The sequence below is a fragment of the Pseudoliparis swirei genome, chromosome 9 (assembly GCF_029220125.1).
Source record: "Pseudoliparis swirei isolate HS2019 ecotype Mariana Trench chromosome 9, NWPU_hadal_v1, whole genome shotgun sequence".
Taxonomy (NCBI): Eukaryota; Metazoa; Chordata; class Actinopteri; order Perciformes; family Liparidae; genus Pseudoliparis; species Pseudoliparis swirei.
The window spans coordinates 21,671,042-21,697,870 of NC_079396.1; the positions used below are offsets into that span (position 1 = coordinate 21,671,042).

Below are 26,829 nucleotides of genomic sequence, written 5' to 3' on the forward strand. Positions count from 1 at the left end.
AAGAAAAAAATGTAAGGTTGAAAATAACCTCACATGTAGCAGCAGTTTTACACATAGTCATTCAGTCTATACAAAGTAAAAATTGAAATTATTGACCATTTATTGATTTTGTCTTGTGTGCTTTCCCTCCATTGAATGTGAAATTGCACAAGAAGTTAATGGAGAATTGTTCACCTCATTTCAGAAAGATGCATATGTATAACTGGAGTAGAGTATGGTGCAATGTGGTTATTGTCTGTAAAGGCATGTTATCAATATATTAGCCATTTTTTAAAACTCAAATAATTCAAATGGAGAAAAAAAAGGGTTAAGAAAAGCCAGCTGTTCACCCTCATTAATAATTATCACTGCGGGCTAATTTAAACTTTATAACACTCAGTGTGCAGACACATATGGCTGCGTGAAATCCTCCTCGCAAGTTGCAGCCAATGAAATCCATGCTGACATTGACGGCCGCGGTGCATGCTGGGAGGCGCAGTTCTCTCGCCGCCTGCAGCCCAACAGCAGCGGCGCGCTCGCTGCGCGCGGAGGACTACAGAGCTCCGAGTCCTAAACAGAGGCGGCTCGCGCTGACAGCGGTTGACACTGAGCGAAGTACGGCGGCACAAATACCGACCGTGTGCTTCTTTTTTATTTAATAAGGGCTTAACGTCTCTCCCGAAAGTTGACATCTGTAAATATGCAGGCGGAATCGGGAATAGTTCCCGACTTCGAGGTCGGAGGGGAGTTTCAAGAGGAGCCTAAAACGTATTACGAATTGAAGAGTCAACCCTTGAAAAACAGGTCAGTTGTTTCGCGGCGGACAGTTATTCCCCACGCCGGAGCGGCGTTGCTGTTGAAGTGATAATTAGGCTGCGGACTTTTTGCGGTGTCCGGGGTCGCGTGCGTGTTTAACCTACACGGGACTTTTCACCGCTGACGGTATCAGAGCCCCGGTACCGGGCCCGTGCTTCTGGGCTCTGAACCCGGGATTCGACTTATTCCGTATGGTTATCCCGCTGGCATGAAGTTATGCAACACTTGGGTGTTGTCTTGTCAACACCAACTTCAAATATTAGCTCGTGCAGGAGCAGACGGGTCACTCCGGTGAGATGCTGAGTGGGTTGGGTGTTCGTGGATTCTCCGAAACATGTATACATACATATCTCTGCGTTGTATAAGGTGTATGGATGACATGCAATCTGCAGGAAAAAGGGAAATGGTTTAATTAGTCGAATATTGAGTTAGTGTTTTAGTTAAGTTATGGTGGAATACCCTCAAACCCAGTAAAATCCATCTAAATTGAAATGCTCTTGTAGAGAAGCTTATCTCATGCAAGTGTATGTAAAAGCATGTTGGAGCTCCAGTATAGTGTAAACAGATTAAATCTCCTTTTTTTAATCAAGTGTCGTCCTTTCTGTGTACTTACTTAAAGCGTTGGAAACGTCATTCTGCATGTAGGGAGACATTCCTGAAAAAAAAACACACCTGAGCATACATGTTGCAAACATTCATAGTTCCCTTGGTGTCTCAGGACATGGACACGCTCACTTGTCAGACAGCTATTTCCAGCGTTGTTGAGGCCTCCACTTACAATCAGCGTTGAGTCGAGTCTATATGGTCTGATTTGACCTTTCACCTCGTGTCTGTGAAGCACAAGTAGGTGTGCTGTCTGTTTTATGTCATAATCAGATGCTATTAGTGAAGTCAAATTACTTATAATCTGTCCCGGGATCTAAGGGATGGATTAAAAGGAATTGTAGGGCATTGTGGGAAATGCGCTTATTCTTCGAAGAGTCAGAGAAAACCGACACCACTCTCATGTCTGTATGAAGCTGGAGCCAGGAGACACTTAGCTTAGCACAAAGACTAGGAATAGGGGGAAACTGCTAGCCTGTAATCTATATCGCCTTCCAGGACCTAAAATCACCACTTCATTTTTACACTTACATTTTTGTTCCTTTAAAGAGCATCATTACCTTCGCATTGAAAATGCAGAAGGTTATGTTTTGATCGCCGTGTATTTATTTATTTATTCATTTATTTATTTGTATGCGTGTTACTCGCATAACACAAAAAGTATTAAACCAAATCGCATGAAATTTGGTGGGATGATTGGTTATTATCCGGGGACCATTTGATTAGATTTTTGGATCAATTGGGTCAAAGGTCAAGGTCAAGGTCATGAAAATGTCAAAATCTTCTTTTTACCATAGCACGGTACATTTTTATCCAATTGGCATGCAACTAATGCCAAAATGTTCATAATTCAATGCCCAATCTTGTGATATGCGAAAGTATGCGCTCTACTGAGTGCCCATTCTAGTTTATGTCATGCCTTTGGACAGAGCCAGGCGAGCTATTTCCCGCCGTCTACACTATTTATGCTAAGCTAGGCTAAGCTGCAGATTCATATTAAATGGACAGATGTGATTGAATCGATTTTCTAGTCTAACTTTCGTCAAGGGAAGTGAATTAAACTTAATTGCTTTAAGGAAAAGATAACTCATTTGATGGGGTTTTTTGTAGCCGAGACCTGTAATAATCATTTAACGGAGGCCTTTCGACACCAGTTACAACACATGTTGAGGGTGAGGCTTAAAAGAAATAAAACCAGATTTATTTTTAGTCATGACAAAGTCACATGACCACCTGTTTTGGGTGATTTTTATAGATTACGCAACGCTTTTCAGCTGTGATCAAACTGGGAAGTCGTGAAACTCAACACTTTTCCTCTGTGAATCTGATGACGCTGATGACAATACATCTGTTCACAGAACGGTGTCTGTGTTTTGTGTCCGCGCGTCTCCGTTATATATAACATAATACATGGCTTCATTGTCAGGTCCAGACTTACAGAGGACAGTACGCCACTGTGTGCGGACATAGAGCGCTTATTGCAGACGGTTGGTCCACTCCTGTTATATTTCTTCTGGACATTTTCTTGCTCATTGGGAGTTTATTTATATATTTTTTTTCTTCTTCAAATTTCACCCAGAACATCAGTTCGGGGAGAGAGAGAGAGAGAGAAAAAATCGGATCCTCTTCCACAGTCCTAACCTTTAACCCAGTTATGCATTTTAAACTAATTTCTTCATTAGTGAAATGTCATTACACGGTTACACATTCAAGGGGCTGAATCTGGGTTGTTGCCGGCAGAGCAAGCACAGCCGGCCTGTTTCCGTAGACGCAAAGTACCGCAGATGATTTAATGTCATGCCCTTTCCGTTGTGAACATGTGAAGTTGTCTGAGCGGCTGTTTTCGATTGAACGTGTCCCACTTCCTCTTCCCCATCACATGAGGATGATCCAGCATAATGACAGTCACGTTGCCTGTGTTGTTTTGAGACGTAGATGTGCAAAATGGATATAATTAGTTTGATTATTGAGGTGTGCCGCATCTTGTCATGTCCCCGCTCAACTCCCCCCCCCCCCCCCACACTCTCTGTTGTTTCTATATTTAACATATGAAGCGTGACAAAATGTCATTTTAGCCTTCAATTATGCGCTTTCTTGCCGTCTCTTTCTTGCTTTGACGGCGACTGCTGCAGAAGATGTGCCAGACGTTCGGTGCCGAACTTAGACGTGAGACAGATGGTGAAAATAGTCTATGCAGTGAAAATAAGATGTGTAAATTTAGCAACGGATGTGTTATATCTGAAACTGAGAGTCGGGGGATCATTACTTGCAGGATTACTTGGCATGCAAACTCCAACTGAGAGTCTTGAAGTATGCTTTCCACTGCACTAGACAAAGTGTGGCAGAAGCCTGATATTTTATAAAATGTTCCTGTGAAGAGAAAAAAAGTCAGGAAATATTTGCTCCAAGAAAAGACATATAAGACTGATTTTTAAATACGAGTTTAAATACTCAGTTTTTCAATACGGCAGGCATGGTAGAAGACCCCTCATTTATATTGAAAAAATAAAATACATGTTGATTGCAAATGGGCTATAAACTTTGTGAAATTGGCAATGGACATGTATTTACGTTTAAATCTGCCAGCGACAGAAAGCTGAGTCAGGTCGCAGGTTATGAAACTTGGTGCTGAGAATGCTGTGAAGAATCCCGGGCAGAGGAATCCCGCCAGGAGAGGCCGGAGGGTGAAGGGTTTCGTCCGCGATCCGAGAAGCAAAGACTTTAACGACACGGACAGGTGCTGCGGCTCATGATCACGTTGCCGCGTCTTTCTGAAGCACGTGTGCGTGTGTGCTTTGCATTTCTACGCTATCGAATATTTACAGGCTTTAGATTTTCTTTTTTATTATATCTATTTTTATACTTGGCTTAATGATTATGAATAACAGCGATACGTGTTCTTTGTCAGCCTCTGTTGGGGGCCAGTAGGGACTGCAACAACACTGAAAACATATCACTTCCTCGGTCAGTCACATCCCGTCTGATGCTCGATGTTGTCGAGCTGGAGCTAAATGTCCTTCTCAATTCATCTATTATGTATCTCAAATGTTAATATGATGTTCTGGGTACATTGACAGCTTGTTGCCTTGCATATCTTCTGCTATTCAGCATTTGAAAAATAAGTGCCACTTAAAGAATTTGACGAGGAAATCACTTGAATGTCCTCTTGGTGTCACGGGACGATTAAGGTGAACCCAATAGCACGACTCAGGAGACAGAACTGCAAATGAAGTGCAAATGAGGGGACCTGAGTAGACAGGGACTAACGAGGGAATGGGCTGCAGGTGAGACGGGCATGAGGACCAGGTGAAGGGAATGAGGGCTTGATTAGGTGGGAGTGATCAGAGGCAGGTGAGAGAACAGGTGAAAGGAGTTGGACTGACGAGAAGGGAAGCAGGATTGTGACTGCACTTGCATGTCTACATGGTTAGTACCATATAAAAAATAGAGCCTGCATAGTCCAATCAAAATGTCCAAAAAAACTAAAATGGATTATAGTTTCTTCCTTCAAAAAAATAAAGTTATTTTCTGATTCTTGCTAATTGAAGGGTGATATACATTATTTACTACCGGTGTAACTGTCAAAACGCTTTCAGATTCAGAATTCTTGCAAAAAGGGCAAAAAATACCACGCTCAGTTACACAGTTGGTGTTTTTTCATGGTTATTGTCCGTGAAAAATTAGGTCAGAGTCATGTCGAGATATGAATGGTTTCCTTTATAATGCGAAAAAATGTGCTCGTCGTCACATTCGAAGGCGAATCAGCCTCAAGAGACGCTGGAAAAAGCTGCTTTGTTTTGTTAGTCGAACATCCTGGTTTCCATGAACCTGAACACCTCACGGCTCACTCAGCCGGCCGTAGGAAACTTTATGACACCCTCCTTACTGTCCTTGGGTGCTCCGCTTTCTCATTGTTGAAGCACAGAGGGAGGAGAGGGCAGCAGGAGCGAGCACAGGCCGGCCTGCCAAAGAGGGAATTACGAAGGGCACGAAAATACAGAAATAAGACCCGCCAAGTTCAAGCTATCCCAACCGGTTCTGGCTTCCGGGATTGAACCCAATTATCTTTTTGGATGTTTTCCCAGCGAACCAAGTTTTGTCTTCCTCTTGCAAACGAAGCTATGAATCTCTCTGGCAGCGCTGTTCATGAGCAAGGAAATAAGGAATACAATATGTTGAATATGTACCTATTATAATGTGTTATTTTGACATTTATTTGGCATTATGATATGAAAAGGTCACAGGTGATATGAAGGTGGTTCTTCTTGGTGATAGGTTTATAGGACAATTAAGGATTAAGTGGCAGGTTTAGCTACTTACTGTAGAGGAATTAATCACGTTGAACATATCAATATTTAGATAAATGTTTTGACCTTTTGTAAAAATATATATATATATATATATATTGTAAATTTAAATTTTTTGTGAAATTGCGAAAGGGATTTTTCATTTCATTTTCTACATTTTCTACTTATCTAAAAATAATTGACAGATTAATCATTCATAAAAATCATATTCTATTAGCTTACTTGCCTCACACACTTCTGTGTAGTGTGATGACCAGTGTTGGGAGTAACGCGTTACTGTAATTCCACTACTTTTAGCGGTAACGAGCATGTAACGAAGTATTTTTTTTAATCAACTAACGCAGTTACAATTACTGAAATGTAAATGAGTTCGTTACTCGCGTTACTCTCTTTTGTGAAAAATGAACACTTGCAGACAAGAAGACAAGCTAGGCCTACTTTAGCTGCTTCTGATCTGACATCGCAGGACCTTGGTGGCGCAATGATATTGTAACGTCTCGGACATTATGGCACTGATGACACGGAGACGGGACGACGTTATTAATCCTCACTTTATTGGGCATCCACCAACACAGTGTGTTTACATGATGCGGATTTACATGTTACAGACAGCGTGCTCCTCTCAGCTCAGCAGCTCCAACGTCAACAACAACGGTTCCCGTCAACCAACCTTAACTCCCGTTTTCCGGCAGGTTAACCCCGCCTCCCCTCTACTCTGCCAATCACAGGCACGCCCCCTCGACCAGCATGCACGGTGCCACACTGTGATTGACAGCCACTTCACAGGGTCGCTACAATAAACACCAATCGAATCAATCAATGAGCATTAAACCACATCATGGCCGACAGTGCGGATAGCACGAGCTTTCTCTCCTGGAAGTATGGACATTACTTTTCGCTCGTCGAAATTAAAGACAAAAATGTAGTGGTGAGTTGTAAATTATGTGCAGGTGCAAAGACCCTATCCACATCTAAGAGACAGTTATTTTGTATAAAGTTAAGTATTAAAAGGGACTTTTGTACTACTGCTTGATTTGAAGGCCTGTTGCTCTGTTGATTGCAATAAATAGGTCGACAAAATATGTTTATTGTGTTTGACTGTTCAGTACTGTTCATTACATTAAAAAAGCAGACATAAAAGTAACTTTCCCTAGTAACTAATTACTTTTGATATACAGTAACTAGTAAAGTAATTAAATTACTTTTAAAAGAAGTAACTAGGAACTGTAACTAATTACTAATTTTCAGTAACTTGCCCAACACTGGTGATGACATCAGACAGAAAGGAACATATCTACATTTAGATGTGTTGCTAACCAATAGGTTTATTTGTGGTTGTATATCTGTGTATCTATGTCCTTTACACTTCAGATTATATATATATATATATATATATGTATATATATGTGTGTGTGTATATACACACTTATATTTCTGTATATAGATATGTATATACACACACACAATTGAGTTCACAAGAATAAATATGTATATTATATATAAAATATTACACTCAAAAACTCAAATGTACTCACTATATTATCGCTTCAGACAAATGTGTTGCTGCTACTTTAAAATGAAGAGTAGTTAATTTCCTGTCAATTAACGAGTTAGTTAATTGACGAATTTCCTCGGCTCCATAAGTACACAGCTCAATATTGGTTTGGCCTTCATGTTTTATATATGTTACCACAAATGTGTTGGTTTTGTGATGTTATTATTAACTAATTAGTTATTATGCAGAAACCGTTTATTTAAGTAGTCTCATTTACTTAAGCAAATACAAAAGTAGGTTACTCGGTTCCACTCTTCACCTCGTTATAGTCGTCTGTACAGGTGTCTTCTGCTTTCTCACCTCCCTTCGGGAGCAAAGAAGGAATAATTGATGTGCCTTAGACGTACCACTTTCATACTTATGCTTCCCATTATCACCGATTAACTATCTCCCTGTGGGGGGGGGGGGGGGGGATGCCAGCTGCAGCACGCTGGGGTGTTGTGAGGAGTGCGAGGAGCACATCAGCGTACTGTCACGTAGCGTCCTCATCACTGAGCTGCGCTCCAGCTGAGAGGCTGGCTTCTCTGGCCCGACCTCCTCCGGGAACGCGGGATCATCACGAGCAGCTTTTTGCAGGATGTTTTTTATTTTTATGCGTTGTTGTTTTTCCGGCTCCAAAACGCATTGACAGAAGTACGTGGTAGAGAAAGTGCACTGAGCTAAGAGATGAGAGAGCCGTCATTGGTGGGAGAATGCTTATGGATTTATAGGAAGTTTTGTAATGTCTGGATTTCAGTGGTTGTTTATTTTCTTATTTCCAGGGTTCGTACGGTCATGGAAAACCTGGAAAAGTCATGGCATTTAAAAAATGGTCATTTCCAGGCCTGGAAAAGTCATGGAAAAATCTTAAATCATAAAAGTTTTGGAAAAGTCATGGAAATGTGTTATAATCACGTGTTCATTTATGCCGAGTTTGAAATAATTAATATGTTTTTTAAAGAAAGACGCTCAAAATATAAGCCGGCGTACGCTCTCAATACGCATTTTTTTTAACACTTTTTATGTTTATACTGAGATTTCAGTTTGGTCATGGAAATTTGGTTTAAAGTCCTGAAAATCCATTGGTCAAAATGTGTAAGAACCCTGGATTACAATAATATATATTGTAATAAATACCTGTTATATTTATTCCTTTGATATTATCAGCATGCATTATTACAAGGTGACCTTGTATATAGTCAGTGAGCTGTATACTTACCACTCAAATCCTGCACATTTAAGATGCTGGATCAGCAACTTTGGGGATTTTTTGTTATTCAGTGAAATTCACGCCAACCACACTCTTTTCCTAAACCTAACTAAATTTGTTTTTAAATGCCTAAACCTAACTTTTTTATTTTGAAAAGACACACGGAACAAGCGTACATGCGACTCTCGCAGGGTAACGCGCCGACAATGCAACACACTGGCCCATGATCAGCTTACAAATCATATTTGAGATGGCACACATCTCACTTTGAGGCCAGCAGAGAGAACCTTCCTCCAGAAGACGAGCGTCAAAACGGCATTCTGGCGTCAAAATCTGCACAAACATCGTCCTGCACACTCAGGCTCAAGCGTCCGAGGCAAAACACTGAGGGGACTAAATAAAAAATTAAAAAATGGTGTTATTAAGCGAGAAATTCATTGTCGCGGAATAAAAAACGTTGCCGTCTTGAGCTCATGGAAAGTTGACGTGTGGGAGATACGTGCGGTGACTAAAAGCTGCAGCTGCGGGCCGTCCGCTGAACGGCGACGACAGATGTCTCCCGGCGAAATAGCGTCGGCGTGGTTTAAAAGCAGCCTGTTGATGGGCAGCGTGTCACCAGCGGGGCGCATGCTCCCCTCGCCCCGGGAGGGACGGGGCTCTGTGCGGCGATTGGAGATTCCAGGCCGGGCCCCGGAGCCTCCCCCCTCTGACACACTTTCGGCGCTGCACCACCGGCATGACTTTCATTGCTCTCCAAGGGCGGGTGGTGCACCTTCAGGAGAGAAAAAAAGAAAAGAAAAAAACAAATATGGAGGCAATAGGAGTGCAAGTGTACAGACCCTGCTCATATGACTGTTTGTGAGTATGATGCCTCTGCATGCCGGCATGTTTTAAGGCATGATTTTGGAGTCTCTCGGTGTGTGTGTGTGTGTGTGTAAGTGTCCGTGTACAACGGCACATGTGACACAAAGGACAGTGTTCACACAGCCGTGTGTGGGAATACACAATCGTAGCTCGAGCAGATTGGCGCCGTGTGTTTTGTGTGAAATAGTTTGGCAGCTGGTTAGTAATCAACCTCACCATGAGTTGTTTTTTAAAACAAGCATATACTGGAATGGAGTTTGGGACTACAGATGAAACATAGCCTCTTGGCTAACTCTGGCACATTTACTGCAATGTTTTTATCAATGTGCACTTTCCCTTATTCACCCTCCTGTTACCTTAGGGTCAATTTGACCCCATTCAATGTTTAACCCTCCTGTTACCTTTATATTTACTGACATATTTTACCCTTGGGGTCAATTTGACCCCAGCAATTAAAACCTCCAGAAAATTATTACAATTAATATTGTTTTCCAAGTTTAAGTGTGAGGTACTTTATGTTTGTTTGTTGAATACCTAAATAGCCCTTTAAATATATAAAAAACTTGATATTTCTTATATGTTTGACACAGTGAAAAACAGCCTGGGGTCAAATTGACCCCAAAGAACACCGACATTAAACATTGAATGGGGTCAAATTGACCCTAAGGTAACAGGAGGGTTAAATAAACCATTTAAAATGTATTAATTAAAATTGATTAATTTATTTATTATTTGGGGGTTGGTTTTTTTACAAAGAAGTAAGCCATTTAAATTATTGTTGTGTCCCTTTTGACGAATACCGCTCACCTTTTGTAATAGATAATCACAGAAAGAGTTTGAAGATGTTTGTTTGTAACGGAAAAAATAATCAGTTCCCAATGGAGTGCCATTAGGTTTTAGATACGGTTGTTGTCATACCATTATCCTCCATTAGGCAGAGCTATTAGCTCCAGCATTAAGTAACGCCAGCACGAGTATCTGGAGCACATTATGTTTCAGACTTCTGTTGCTGCAATAAACATGTTTCTCTCTCTGGTCTTCGACCATCTCTCTCTCTTTATTTCCCCTGTTTTCCGTCCGCCATTAAAACCTGCATCAAAGCCTCAGCGCTGACTGTTTGACGTATGATGGAGTAGCGTAGCGAGCGGATTTAGAGGAATCATGAGTTGGGTGGGCGTGGCTCTCTAGCACTGTGCAGCCATTGTGTTTGTTTTTGTTTTTAGTTTTGTCTTTTGAGATACACACAAACATGAGAGGAGGTGAGGAGGTTAAAAAAAGAACAAAGGAGCTTTTATGGGTTTCGGTGGTCTCTTTGGCGAAGAGCCATCAAGCAGTTGAAATGAATAGAGAGACAGAGGGAGAGTGAAAGAGAGAGAGAGAGAGCTTTGTCGAGAGGCTTCTGGTCACACACACACACACACACACACATAAGTCAATCTGACAATCAGGAATGTATTATAGAAAATCATGAGGTGCTACAACGCTCTGTAGATCTCGACTGTCAACCTTTTCTACTCTATTCGGAAACATTTTGAATTAACTTCCTGCGATTGTTCAAGTGTAACTTCGTCAGACCTTAAATGGGGGTTGATATTGTACTTTTGTATTTTTTCAATTATCCCAAGATAATAAAAGCTATGTTGATGATGATTATACATTGGCTGATAACAATAAACTAGAATGGTCACTCGGTAGAGTGCATACCTTTGCATATCACAAGATTGGGCATTGAATTATGAACATGTTGGCATTAGTTGCATGCCAATTGGATAAAAATTGACTGTGCTATGGTGAAAAGAAGATTTTGACCTTTGCATGACCTTGACCTTTGACCCGATCGATCCCAAAATCTAATCAAATGGTCCCCTGATAATAACCAACCATCCCACCAAATTTCATGCGATTCGGTTTAATACTTTTTGTGTTATGCGAGTAACACGCATACAAATAAATAAATAAATACACAATCAAAACATAACCTTCCGCATTTTCAATGCGAAGGTAACGAGATTCATTTCAGGTCATTTAGAAGCAGTGATGCGTTACATATTTTGTCCACCAGAGAGCGCTGACAGGTTTATATTACACCTATTGAAATGTCCCCCTCAGTCAGTGCCACGCCAGGACATGTGGTGGAGGTGTCCATGTGCTCACTTTCCACGCAGCTCCACCAGCAGCTGTGTAATATTCCCCATTGATTTGTCTTGCATGGTGCTAATTAGCACATGTTAGCATGCTAAAAAATGGCAAAATAAAATGTTATCAGTGCAATATAAATAAACTATACTTACTGACTAAATTAAAATGGGGAACTTGGTAACAATTCAAACTGCTAATTGCCACTGTGAGGGTGCTGGTTTTTAGCATTGAGCTCAATACTCAGCTCACACAGCTGCTGGCATCATTTGACTTATCGGCTTTAATTATGGAAAATGTGGAGGGAAAAAATGTCCTATTAAAATTTCCACTTCAAAAAAAATCTTTTATTGTGTTTCTCAAGTCGAGGTGACGGTAAATGTCTCCACAATTATGTCCAGGACGAGGTGCAGCTCGTGAAGACGGTCTCTCGGGTTTGTGCTTCACTCGATTTAAATGTGTTGGATGAACTAGAATCTAGTTCATCGATTATCTGTGTAAAATATAACGTAACAATAATCGTTATTAATTGTCGTTCTCTCGTGGTTGAATGCACGTAAGGCGCTCTGGATGAAAGCGTCGGCTAAATGACGTGTGATGTAATGTAATATACAGCAGATGTATATTTAAACTGAAGCGGTCCAATCAGAGACACGGGGGTCCATGCGGTGCGTGTCTGTGGAGACGGAAACTGGCGTCTCCTCTCTTGTGCCTGGAAGCACTGCAACACCTTCAGGTTGTTGTTGTTGTTGTTGTTGTTGTTATTGTTGGCTTTGAGCTGAGGGAAAAGCGGGTTCCGCTCTGATTGCCTGTGAGGGTGTGAAGTTTTAATCAGAAGACTCACTGCCAATAATCTCAAACTGTAAAACTGAGAGGCAGAAGAGGGGTGTGAACATCGTTTTGTTGGTCGTTAGCTTGCGCTCGTCTTCTTCACGACCGTTGTTGCGATGCCAACGAGGCTCCACCTTAAAGTAAAAATGTACAAACGTTATCATTCAAATATATTTCAAGGAGCAATAGTCAAATATATTAATTATTTAAGAATAATATGTATCGACTATATCTTTGGATTCTAAATATTGATACACTTATGTAATAAGGGTCACTTTCATTTAATATACTGCTTGCAAACCTCATTTATACATCATTCATTACATATAATAATACATCTGTTTGTTGCTTGTGTATTTTATTAATAATCGGAATATAAAAAGTAAGTCAAGTTTTAATTATGAAATAGACTTAATCAAGTAAAGTACCACAAAACTGTACTTTGTTGCATTTGGCATTAAAACCCACTCAGCATGTATTTCAACATATTATTAAAGACATTTACTTTTTGTGTTTATTCAAACTGGAAAACCAAAAGGAAATGAGACTATAGTGTCATGAAATGTAACCACTCAAACACTGAGTCAGATTAACGAAAGAAAGAAGAAGAAGAAGAAGAAAAATCAAAGGATTTAGAAAAAGATTTCACCTTTTAAACATTAGATCCAGTCACTTTGGTTTGAAACTCAAAGGCTTAAAGGAAAAACAATCTCCACAGTCACAGACAAAGGAATGGTGCATGAAGTCCAAAGTCCAAAGTGTCAGAGCCCAAACTGCAGCCTTTGTTCTGCTGCATTTCAGTCATTCGATCAACTCATAATCAGTTTATCTGCATCGGCAGAAATAAACGAGACGCTTCTGAGTCTCATCGTATTTGACCGTAGAAAATGTGGTTTTACGTTTTCCCGTCGCATACATCCAGCGTTCCTGCAGGGTTCAGTGGGTGTGGTGTCAGACGATGGGATTATACGCAGCACTGGGTGGGGAGAGCATTATGGGATGTCGAGGGCTCGACACCCACTGAATACGCCGCAGACTCCGCTGGCTAATTAGTGCGATTACGGCACAGCTGGATCGGCCAGACGTTTTACTGCGTTTGTGTCTAGAGGATCACTCACTCGACGGAGGCTTCGCCCAGACGACTTCTGCTTCAGCAGAGTCGCTCTATTTTCGGACGGCCCGCTCTGTCTGGGGAGCAGCCGTCTAAATTTAAGGGAGTGGGAAATCTGAAGCAACCCTTTTTTCTTCTTTTTTTTAAATGGAAACTCTTCCTCTTTTCTGTTGTTTAACGTATAATTCTGCTGGTGTCAAAAAAAATCTCTATGAGTGCAGATGGAAAGATTATAGCTCTCCAAAATTAGCAGAATCAGATAGTGCAGCTAGTTTGAAATTCTATTGATGTTCTGGCCCTGAAGTGGTTTCATGTATTTCCTCTAAAAAATTAATTAATGGTAGAAAAAAAGGCATCCAAGTCCAAAAGTCTTACGATGCTTAGAGCTTTGACTTTCTCAGAATTTCAACAGTGTGTTTGGCTGGTTAATACATTTCAATACAGCCCGACGCTGTTTACTGGTCACAAATCATAAAAACTGTATTTCCTCGTAAGTAGCAGATAACGGATTAAGAACTAGAAAGGACCAGAACGATAAATATCAGTAAGAAAATAAATGTAACAGCCATCCGCATGTGAATAGGCTTCTGTTTACTTTTAAAGTAGATCTTTCAACTTTTTATCATTTATCAGATTTGTGCATTACATTAAATAGTAATCATAATTACACCATAGTTGAAAAGAGACAACGTTATTAACTGTGATTCGGTCAATTGATGTCACCGTCCGCTCTGTGCCCACTAGCACTAAACCTGCATTTTTTTTCATTTTTGTAATCAACCAATCAGAAGCTCCTTTTGTTCCTCCAAATCTGGGACTCCTTGCAGGAATGTATGAGTCTAAATTCGGAGCTCTCGGAGTAGTCTGGGATATTTTGGGAATATGGCTCCAGGGCTGCAACTAAAAAATATTTTTACTCCGCCCATTGTTTTCTTGATTATCCACAAAATATCAAAAGAGAGTTTTTAAAAATCCTACAAAATAAATACAAAAATCCTAAAAAATATTTTTCCACAAGAGCCACGCGCTACGTTTTGTCCCACCAACAACGATCCAAACACCCAAAGACCTTTCATTTACATCGCTGACAAAGAAAAGCTATTAAAATCCTCACATTTAACTTTTAAGAAGCAGGACTCTGTGCCTTTGACAGATTATCTGAATAATTTTCTTTTAAAACCAATGAGTCGACTAATTGTCGCGGCTCTGCAGTTTGGACTTTCCTTTTGATGTCTGCCCCTTCAGCCGTCTTCACATTAACCTCGTCTTCCTTCTGCTTCCCCTTCAGCTTCTTCTTCTACCTTTCCCGCCTCTGATCTTTCTCCTCTCTCGTCTCTTTTGCTTGACCTCTCCTCCCCATGTCTGACCTCTGTCTACCCTCTCGCTACCCATGCTCGTTCGTCCGTCACACGTATTTCTCTTTCCGCCCCGTACGCAGCAACCCGTCGGACCCGCGCGGCTCCGCCAAGCCCCCGCTGAGCTCCTCGGCCATGACGTCACGCATCCTGTTGCGCCAGCAGCTGATGCGGGAGCAGCTTCAGGAGCAGGAGCGCCGGGAGCACCAGAGACAACAAGCTTCCCAGTACCCACAAACCACAGCGGCCCAGACCCCGGCCATCAATGTCAGTGCCCCCGGCAGTCTGCCGCCTGCATCCCAGGTGCCGATGGAGGTGCTCAAGGTAAACAACCGTGGTTACAGTTTGTGGTGGTAGAAGAAGAAGAAGAAGAAGTACGGCAGCATGTATAATTAGCAGGCTGTCAAAGTTTTTACAGCGTATGTCAAGTTTCCACCTCTGGAATTAGAACATGCATGTGTCACGGTTGCAGTCTTAATGGTCCACACAGTGCTGTATTTATAGATTATATTCTCGTGTGTGTGTGTGTGTGTGTGCGTCTGTGTCATTCGGGCAATCGTGGTTTTACTATGACTGTGTAAAAAAAGAGAAAAAGCACAGGGGTGAGTGAAAATGCGTGTACGGGGATTATCTTTCCTGAGAGAATTCCTCTTTAATGCATGCTGTGCTTCCAGCCATTGGGATTTAGCCATCTTTAATCCTATTTGCTCAGCTAGATTCACATCTTTTCATAGCTTTGATTCCCCGGCAGTCCGAGGGACAGGAGACTGTTAAGATTTTTCTGTACGAGTGGAGCGCCTTTTGTTTCCAGGGATCATTTTTAACAAGGCGCTTTGGTAAGTTTGTCCTCTGCGTGTGTTTTCAGAGAGTTAGCTATTCATTTCTTAAATATCAATAGAAATGTATTTTGCTGTGTTGTGTAGTGGTGAATATGTTGGTGTTATTTCACAACTATTCTTTTTTTCTTTCTTTCTTTTTTTTTAGCCCATGCTTTAATAAGGTGATTGTGATTTTGAAAGATTTGCACAATACAACGATTTTAAGGATTTCATTGTTTGTTTGTTTTTTGGTGTTTCAGACATAACGTTGACTGAGTTGCTTCATTTTCACTTTTGGAGTACTTTTTTTTGACATTGCAAAGTTGATGGAAATGTTTGTGGAGTTTATCATGAGGGACCCTATACACACACACACACACACACCTGTGTGTCCATGTGTCAACCTTTCCATGAGTTTTAGATTTTTTTTCACTATGTTGCAAAAAAAGGCTGCAGCTGCAGGTCTTTTCATGCTACACTTTATGGAATCTTTAAACAAATATATAATTGTGTTTGTGCGTTTGAATTTCCAAGATGATGATATCCAGACTTAAAATCAGAAGTGGTTGTTTTGAACCCTGTATGGGGGGGGGGGGGGGAGTAGCTTTAATTAAAGGATGGCTCATAGTTTTAATTGTGTTACCTCACATCAGCTGTAATAGAACGTATAAATATACTGGAGGCTGTTGCGTAAGCTTTGTTGATCTAAATCCATCCACAACACATTTTAACTAGAACGGGCACTCGGTAGAGCGCATACCTTCGCATATCACAAGATTGGGCATTGCATTATGAACATGTTGGCATTAGTTGCATGCCAATTGGATACAAATTGACCGCGCTATGGTAAAAATAAGATTTGGACCTTTTCATGACCTTGACCTTTGACCCGATCTTTTCCAAAATCTAATCAAATGGTCCCCGGATAATAACCAATCATCCCACCAAATTTCATGCGATTCGGTTTAATACTTTTTGATTTATGCGAATAACGCGCACGCACGCATACAAATACACGGCGATCAAAACATTACCTTTCCGCATTTTCAATGCGAAGGTAAAGAGGTCATGGTTACTTGCTCAGCCCCACTTTCATCACCCTGGGTGTGTGTGGCGTGGGCCACCAGCGACGGACAAACACAGTATATCCATTGAAAACAAGCAGCATAAACATGACTTCGTCCCCCATAATCTGCAGCTCTTTGAGAGGTTTAGGGCACCCCCACCCCGAACCCTCGCCCCGTGTACAATACATCAAGTTAGAGTAATTTCTCTGCTTCGGCGAGAGCTTACAGACATTCTTCATTGACTGAAGTCCTCAAATGAAAAGGCCGTTCCAGCTCGGCGCTGTTGAGCTGGGTTAACCTGCTCACCTGTCTGTGGGTAGATTAGCAGAGTTCACAAAAAGCTCAGGGGTACCAGGCAGAGCTGCCGGACCTCAAAAAGTGCAAACATTAAGCTCAAATGAGTGGACCCTTAATTAACCAAGTGACCTCTGACCTCCTGGGGAATAAGCAAGGGATCAGTTTAGGGATCAAGACAAAGGCGAGCACAGCCTTACCACACACCGACTGCTAATTCAGTGAAGAATGCTCGTAATTAGCCCCCACTGCTTTCACTCCATGGCATATTTAAGACGGGGGGGGAAAAAACACTGCTTTGAAATGTATGTAGGATAACTTCCTAAAAGGGTTAAAAATAAAAGAAGATTTCTCTTTCAAAGGATTTACTGTGCCATGAAAAGAACAAAGTACTCTTCAACCCCGTACAACATTTCTTTTGGATCACACGGGCGGCGCTCGTGACTCGTACACATCAGAAGCCGCACGAAGACGCAGCGCGGATATCTCGTTTCGGTTGACTTTCAGAGTAAAAGCGTCAGGATATTTGGTAAAAAAATGCACATTTTGTAATGTTAATCTGAAGGGGAAAAAAGGACACGGTACCTCTTTATTTGGTACCCACAAAAAAAAGCTTCAAAAGGTATTCCGTGTGTGTTGTGCAGTGTCATCATTTCATGAGATCAAACACGCCGAAGGACCTCACGCGCGATGTCGGCTACGTTTGCCACGTTTGCCAATACTGCTGAATAAAAAAACAGTCACAGAAAGTAACTGTTAGCTTTCTAATTATCACAGCTGTATATTGTGAGCATATACAACAGCAAACCACACATGTGACAGACAGTTCATTTTAACACACCAATTATAATTTCAAAGACGCACGGTTTTTCGTTCCCTCTGGTAATTTTGCACGGTAGCATGACAATACATCAGCTTTTAAGTGATCTAGTCTTTTTATCCAGAACTTTGGTTCCCCTAATTTAGTTGTCTGTTTTTAATTTATTTGGTTTTTAATTTTTTAATTTTTAATTTTCCATTTTATTTTTCATTTTAATATATACTTTTAAATGTAATATTGGTTTCTTGCTATTCCACTTGTTTTGCTTTGACTCTCTGTGGAGCACTTTGTAAACATTGTTTTTAAAGGTGCTATATAAATAAAGTTATTATTATTATTATTATAATTATTATTATCATCGGGGCGGAGAAAAAAGGACCGCGGGCCGCTCTGATGTCGCCGCTCGCAATTAGCATCACAGCTATCGTCTGCGAGTTCCACGGAGCACGTTAGCGGCTTAACCGTGAGACAGAGTGGCCTATTCTTCTCGGGCCGCATGGCAATCGGGGGCATTCTTGTTCATATATCCTGGTAGGACCATCATGGAATGCCCAAAGCATGCAAGTAAAAAATAAAATAAAATAAAAAACACAGATCAGTGTTTGTCAGCTTGTCAGCGTCCCCTCTCAGGACAGCGGGCCGCTTTGTGAGTGTTTGGGACTGTTTGAGGGGTTGTGTTGCCCGGGGATAAAAACAAGCTGATAAACAACAAGCTGTCTTGTTTACTGTGGTTGCGGATGCTGCGAGTTGGCCGGATTGACGTCACATTTCCAAACTGTGTATTTTGGAAAGAGTACATTAAGTGAAGATGTCGGGGCTAGTTTAACCCTCCTGTTACCTTTAGGGTCAATTTGACCCCATTCAATGTTTAACGTCGGTGTTCTTTGAGGTCAATTTGACCCCAGGCTGTTTTTCACTGTGTCAAACATATCAGAAATATCAACTTTTTTATATATTTAAAGGGCTATTTAGGTAGTCAACAAACAAACATAAAGTACCTCACACTTAAACTTGGGAAACAATATTAATTCTAATAATTTTCTGGAGGTTTTAATTGCTGGGGTCAAATTGACCCCGAGGGTAAAATATGTTAGTAAATGTAAAGGTAACAGGAGGGTTAACTGAGTCCCGCTGGCTACGATCTCTCTATAAGCCGTCGTTCTGCTCGTTGGCTCTTAACCCAGCTGATCGGTGTTGGAGATTTATCACTGATAGGATAGGATGGAACTTAAAGCCAAAGCTCCGATCCCTGTGTTTGGACGTGTTTGTGCATCGTTACATTCAGGCACAAAGAGCCTGTAGAAGTCTGCTCTGTATGTAAGTGATGGGCTTTGTGAACACGCGACAAGAGGGATCCTTTTTCTTCTCCTCGAGGTCTTTAAAAACAGATACTGTACTTTTTCACCCTCTGACCAGTTTGCCCGAACAAAAGCTACAATATGTCGCCTGTTGATGTTTCACCCTGAGGTCCGTGGCCCCCAGGGGGCCTCAGTGAACTAAGGGCAGTTAGATCATCTAAGTATGTGGGATCATTTTGGAAAACCCCCTCAGGAATCATCTGGTTAAGTAAATGTAAGAGGTCTTCTTCCTCACTGGACAAATGAGATGCATATTTTCGGGCTTCCTACGATTATTTATATATTTCATCATTGATTGTTTGGCTCATTATTTCCTCAATTAATTGATTATATATTTGGTAAATATATAGAGTAAGAGAAGAAGGATAAATAAGATAAATCTAAGCGGTTGTGAGATGATTATCAGGAGAAGAGAGTAGGACAAAAAACACATTAATCTTTTTTATACTCCTTAATTACATTTTATGGTCAAATAATATAGATTTAGAATGAATTATGCAACCTATTTAGGATAAGTCTGAAATAAATAGATGTGGAAATACCCAAACCACTGGGTCACACTGTGCTGGCAACACCACACATTAATTCAATTAACATTATTTATAAAAGTATTCCTATACAACATTAGTCTATTGAATAGTCCACTTTTCCTTGGTGAGGGTCATAAGGTCAAGGAAGGATACAATGGAGAACAGGAGTTTCCACTCGGCTATGTAATTACGCAACAGCAGATTCTGTGCTGAACAATCTATAATGTATCCACAATGTGAGACGACTGAATCACTTTAAATGTTGCGGCCAAGAGGAATTGTTGGACAACATTATCTCCGTTATACTAGCTCTTATCGTGCCTTGAAAAGTTAGGAACCTTCCTGAGTAAAATAGACAATCAGACCGCAGGACCAGGTCTTCATCTAACACCTGAAGGTGTCAGGTTCTAGTGACGGGTTGAGGCTCAGGCGCAGAGTGACAGGCTGGACGCAACATAAATAACAAAAAAAGTGCTCTTTAATGAGGCAAAAGAGTTTACAAAAAAAACAAGGTCCAAAAGGGGCAGGCAGGAGAATCAGAGTTTGGGGCAGGCAGGGTCACATGCAGAACCAGGAACACAACCAGCCACGCGCCTAAGGACGGGAATCTGAACTACAATCTGACGACAGACAAGACAGAGAGAGACAAAGACATATGGGAGGGAGGTATGCGATCAGACGAAAACAGGCTGAGGACAGAGGCAGGGCAGGGCTGGGCAGGCAGGGAATTAAACAATTAAGACAGAAGACACAGAGGACACAGGACGGAGAGAGAACAACACACACAGGAGAAGAAGGTGTGTACAGCTTATATAAATTACCAGTATTTGATATAACGGAAAAAGAATAGAAATATACAAGAAGATCAGCGTTTATTCTTATTAATTCATCAATTAAATTCTCATTATTACCTCACCAGATTATCAAGAGCTGAGCTTCTAAGCAGCAAATGTTAAAAACAAATAAAACAGCCAGGAAACTACAGTAAAAGGCTGACACCAGGCCATACTTTAAGATTTCTGCGTACGACACAATACTGCTACTTGTGCTTTTTTTTGCATGTTTTTTAAGGCGGAGAAACAAAAGATGCCGTTGCTAAAGCAACTCTGGACATTTATTTCTCAAAAGCAGCTGCTGTGAAATAAAGATTGTTCCCAAACCGAGAGAGACGGCACACTCGCCTCGAGTGTTGGAACGATGTCAGGAATCAACTGATGAGATGGAAGGAATGAACTATTTTCTCCCCACAAACTGAACTTTAGTTTCCAATAGTATGAGTATAAGTAGCTGATTGGCCGAAAATTAAGAGATGCCACTTGGACTGAAGGAAAAATAAATAGCGCTGCGTGTTTGTTATGGCTGATTAAATAAATACCATAACATTCAAACGATTTCTGTTTCATCATCACACACTTCAATATCAATTCTTTCAAATATCTTATTCAATCTACTGAGATTGAACTTTCAATTGGCTTTTAGCAATTATTTTAAATTCAATGATCAATTCTCAAAATTATGAAATCCAAATAACAGTTTTTCCAGTTATATCTCTCACTTGTTATTTAGCTAAATGACAAGTCATAAGCAACTTAAAAGAAGCTAAATTCCCCATTCAGAGCATTTATATAGCATCAAAAGAGTTCATTTTAAAGATTTGTTTTGGTGTAAGGAAGTAAAATTCCAGTACATAATGTCTATAGTATTTAAATATAAATTGGAAAACATTGGAAAAACATGCTTTTTAGTGCATGTTTTTGCACCCTATTGGCTGATAACGCTGTCCTGACCTCTGGCTGACCCTCAGGTGAATACCGTTAGCTTTGCCGACCACAGTTAGCACCGTCAGCGCTGTTAGTAATGTGAATGCAGTTAGGACCGTGAGCGCCGTTAGAAATGTGAGCGCCGTTAGCTGCGAGCCGCCGTCCGTCACCGTGTTGAGAGCTGTTTTGAGGCAATATGAATGTTCCCAATATTGTGTGTGTGTGTGTGTGTGTGTGTGTATATATATACATATGTATATACATATGTATATATATATATGTATATACATATGTATATATATATATGTATTATATATATATATATGCTGTCAAATTGGATGTAAACCTTTCCTATTTATTGACATTTTATGGATCAAACACTTAATTAGGTCATCAGAAAAAAACTATTGACAGATTTGAAAGCATCAACAGACCTAAAACACATATATATAAATATATATATATATATATATATATAAATAAATTACAAATATATATTAGAGATGCACCGATCAGGTTTTTGGTGCCGATCACCGATCACTGAAATCAGTATCTGCCGATCACCGATAATACCGATCACCGATCACTGAAATCAGTATCTGCCGATATGATAATACCGATCACCGATCACGGTGTCGATTGAAGCATCAATTTATTGTGTAGCATTATTGCCTAGGACTATGAGGAAATACATATATAAAGCACCTCAAACATTAAAGAAATTACCGATTTCTTTAAACATTTAGGACTTTTACTTTGAAAAATGTCCTAATTGACTTATTTTTATAAACTCTTCCTTGGTACAGTAAAAATGTTTTAATGTTAGCATAATTTCAGCTAAATCTCAGAAACGATCTATAAAGATACAAAATCAGTTCATTGTTTACTTTTATATCTTAGTGTATGATTTGTCGACATCTTATTTTGATAAACGGATGTTGTTTCACGTGGTTCTTTCCGCTAACTTTGCAAAACCGGAAGTTGTCACTTAAATCCTTCCGCTAACTTTATCAAAATCCTCGCGCGCTCCCGATCGAATGTGTTTACCGTGAGCATCAGTCTCTAGGGGCTCAGACATGTGAGAGTCGGCTGAGTTGACCCAGAGATTCAACTCGGGGGACGGGGACGCCGCTCGGTGGTGAGGATCCCCTCGTGGACCTCTCACTCTGCGGCCCTCGCCGGGCGCATCGTGTCCGTTGCGGTGCGCGGCGATTGAAACGTCTCTGATAGTTCTCGCCGATGTTACGTCATCTGACCGGCCGTTTTGAGAACGCCGATCAAAACCGATAATGGGAATATCGGCCGATATGATCGGCGCCGATCAGATCGGTGCATCCCTAATATATATACTTTTATATATATATATATATATATATATATATATATGGTTTAAGGGCACAACTACTTACTACTCTTTTTCTTTACAATTGACATTTTTCTCTCCAATATATATATATAACCAACCCGGAGTCAGGGACCGTTGAGTGGATACAGATGGTATCGTATAGTAATGGTTGACAAGTGGTCATGGTTTGCTTAGCCGTTGTTTATTGGTTATTGCTCCTGTATGACTCAAGTATAATCCATCTGGATTAAGTTTCTAAATACTCATTACATGTGTTCAGTCTATTTTAAGCATCCACGTCACTCTGGTTCATAATGTGTAAAGTATACACTTCCGTTCAAAAGTTTGGGGTCACTTAGAAATGTCTTTATTTTTCAAAGAAAAGCACTGTTTTTTCAATAAAGATAACATTAATCCAAAATACACACTATTCATTGTTAATGTGGTAAATGACTATTCTAGGTGGAAACGTCTGGTTTCTAATGAAATATCTCCAGAGGTGTATAGAGGCCCATTTCCATCAACTATCACTCCAGTGTTCTAATGGTACATTGTGTTTGCTAATCGCCTTAGAAGACTAATATCTGATTAGAAAACCCTTGTGCAATTATGTTAGCACAGCTGAAAACAGTTATGCTGGTGATATAAGCTATACAACTGGCCTTCCTTTGAGCTTGAAGTTTGAAGAACAAAATTAATACTTCAAATATTAATCATTATTTCTAACCTTGTCAATGTCTTGACTATATGTTCTATTAAATGTTCAATTCATTTGATAAATAAAAGTGTGAGTTTTCATGGAAGACACGAAATTGTCTGGGTGACCCCAAACTTTTGAACGGTAGTGTATATATACATTTTGGGACAGTATCGCAACGATGAGTGGGAATCGGGGTTGATTTATTGCTGATGAACTATTGATGATCTGAACAATGAAAATGCTCCTTAACGCCTCCTAAATGATCACGAGTCACGATACTTCGGCTGAGTTAAACACCGCAAAGAGAACAAAGCAAACACTAGAGGACTGTGGCGACCGGCATTAATGAATCTCATTGTTTTACACTTTAGCCCAAAGCGCGACTTTGTTCTTCTCGGGGAGTAACTGATGTGCCTTTAATATGTCCGCTTTACAACCTTATAATGACGTCTTAGCGGCATGATACATTTCGATGCATTTCACACGAGAACCCTCCCTCTCCGACCCCCATGCAGAACAATGGTACGGTCCCTGGGCATAGAAAGGAGAATCGGGTAAAGAGGTGCGACGAGCGATAAACTAGGCCACGAGGATGCAGACCCTGTTATGTAACTAAGACGAGATGCTGTTATCTTAATCAGCGCTGTGTTATATTGGCAGAAGTCGGTCTCCACAGATGATGAGTGTCCATGCGACAGAATGTGTCAAGGCCATTGTTGATCTTTTCCCTTTTAATAACCGTATCATCTCAGCTGTCGTGTGCAGACGACAGGGAGTTTACTCAGACGCAGTGGAAACACCAGCTTTAAGTTTGTCTGTCTGCAGCCTGTGACTTCCTCCGCTCCGTTGAAGCCATATATCCTCTGATGTTATACAACACAGATGCACACTTTCATTAAATATGAATGTGCGAAGGCTTTTCATTCGTTGGTTTTTTGAGACGCAGTGTGCGTGTATAAAATACAATTCACAGGCGAGTTGAGAGGCTAACTTTGGGCACACAGGGATGTAAGAGGCGGTATTCCTTGAGACGTTTTTTTAAAACTGGGAATTCACCACAGGCATCCACAGGGTTAAAAATAAAAAATAAAGTGGATGTAGCAAAGCAACAGCCCGAGGCCGGTTTCAGTGAAAGAGTTGGCCTCGCGAAACAAAGGCACCGACTGTTAGCAGCGCATCCTGACATCAAGTGATTAATTCAGATTTTAGATAAAACAACACAAATTGGAAGAAGCTCAATGTACTTCCCTGATGTCTATAACTGATTACTTTTCTTGTCTTTTAAAAGATGAGCTGGATGTGTCCGTCCTCAGTAGGCGTAGTCTTTCAGAGCAAGGAAGAGAGACGCAGGGACATCACTCCTCAGTTCAGACAGAAGTTTAACACAGAGGTGTAGCTTTAGTTTTTTAATTGAACGGCTCAGTTTACTGCGAGTGATGCTTGAGCTGCTTGGATACCAACCTTATGAGGTATGTTTAAAATGAAAGTTGTCTTTTTTTTCAGGGCTATTTTTTTTTTTTTATTTGACGGGAAATAACATGACTAAATTGTATTTGTTTCATCTTGAAGTCACCGCAGTCTATCACAATTAGTGCATGTGTCATGTGTCTAAATGGGTCTGTTGTGTCGTTGTGTCGTTAACTACAGAATTAGTCAATAAATTCAGGCAACAGACAGATTAAATATAGACTTTTAAATGTGAGCTGGAATGCAGCAGCACTGCTCCATTTACAACGTGTCACAGCCTCGCAAACACGGTCTCTGAGGTCCGTTTATGAGCGCGCTCTAGCTTTTCTGAATCATTCACGCTGCGTGATGATTAATTAAATGAAATGTATCCATAACTGGGGGAGTGCAAAGATTATAACCGCAGAAAAGCAGAAGGCTGTAGCAAAAGGAAATATGTAGAAATAACTTTTCTACTGAGACTCTTTTTAGATAACAACACTAGACAAAATGTTCAAAAGAACAAAATACGTGACTCATCGTCTGTTTCCGTTCAGCGCAATACTAGGACAGGCTTTGAGGTATATTCAGCTTTATATGTGTATATTCATCGAAAGATATATTTTGTCTTTTTATTCTAATAAAAGCCCACGGTAATAATATAGTGGTAGTTTAAAGGAGAATCATTTGAAATGAACATTTAGGACGTATTTCCCGTGTTGCGCCTGTAACCATCCAACACATCCAATACCATTTATTTGCTTTTCCTTCTCTTATCCGCTCCTCTCCTCCCGCCAACAGGTCCAGACTCACCTGGAGAACCCGACCAAGTACCACATCCAGCGCTCCCAGCAGCAGCAGGTGAAGCGCTACCTGGGAAAGCTGAGCCTGCCCTGCCACAACCAGCCCTCTGACCACGGGGGCATGCCGCCAGGGCCGGGCAACAGCGCCCCCAACAGCCCCATGGCCTTACTGACCCTGAACTCCAACTGCGAGAAAGAGGTGACCGCTCGTGTGACCCGTCGCGTTTCTCTCACGGCAACAGCGGCACGGAACTTGTCTTCGTGTGATCTTTCACTCGTTGAACCAACTCGTCTACGTCGTCTCGTTTCAGATGGATGATGTCATCGATGACATCATTAGTCTGGAGTCCAGTTACAACGAGGAAATCCTGGGCTTGATGGACCCAGGACTCCAGATGGCTAACACGGTAAGCGTGTGCGTGTGTGTGTGTGTGTGTGTTTGTGTGTGTGTGCAGTTCGCCAAATGAGGGCGTCTCATTTGGTTTGGAAAACATCCAAAAAGATACTGTTAAACTGAAGAAAAACAAAACCTTACAAGAAAGTGGTATCAATCTTCTCATCTTACTCTTAGCCTGGAATCAAGTACGCGGATTTAACTATTAACAGTCACACACACACACACACACATACACCTCCTATCTATCTATGCTCGTCTTGTGATGCTGAACAGGGTTCGTACGGTCATGGAAAACCTGGAAAAGTCCTGGAATTTGTAAATGGTTATTTACAGGCTTGAAAAAGTCCTGAGAACAAACTTTTTGGGGGGAAAAGTCCTGGAAATGTGTTATATTCATATGTGCATTCACGCCGACTTTTAAATAATTGACATGCTTTTAAAAGAATGATGCTCAAAATATAAGGCGGCATACGTTCTCATACTCATTTTCCGTGCTGCAAGTGAACGCACCTTCACCAAAAAGACATACAGTAAATGTTTATTCTTTTAATTAAACTATTATCTCTTATTAATTTGCCATTTAAGGTTATACTGTGTGCTTTGGAATTATCATTGTACTACATGTTCTCACTTTTTCATGTATGCACCGAGATTTCACAAAACATTTGGTCATGGAAAATTAGTTTTAAATCGTGAAAAATTCATGGTAAAGTCATAAAAAATTCATGAAAAATTGATAAAAAAT

At 40.7% G+C, this 26,829-nt stretch overlaps 1 protein-coding gene across 2 annotated transcripts in view; it reads left to right on the forward strand.

Annotated features, from left to right (window-relative positions):
• Positions 1-611: 611 nt before the first annotated feature.
• The window catches only part of LOC130199736 (microphthalmia-associated transcription factor-like), a 34,825-nt gene continuing 8,607 nt past the window's right edge, over positions 612-26,829 (forward strand). Inside the window, exons 1-4 of one of the 2 annotated variants that reach the window (XM_056423464.1) lie at positions 612-783; positions 14,830-15,070; positions 25,686-25,886; positions 25,999-26,094. In XM_056423464.1, the coding sequence (XP_056279439.1) occupies positions 680-783; positions 14,830-15,070; positions 25,686-25,886; positions 25,999-26,094 (642 nt within the window). In that variant the 5' untranslated portion in view covers positions 612-679. Of the gene's footprint in view, positions 784-9,251; positions 9,308-14,829; positions 15,071-25,685; positions 25,887-25,998; positions 26,095-26,829 lie in introns of those variants that run through there. The other variant, XM_056423466.1, reaches the window with a different exon arrangement.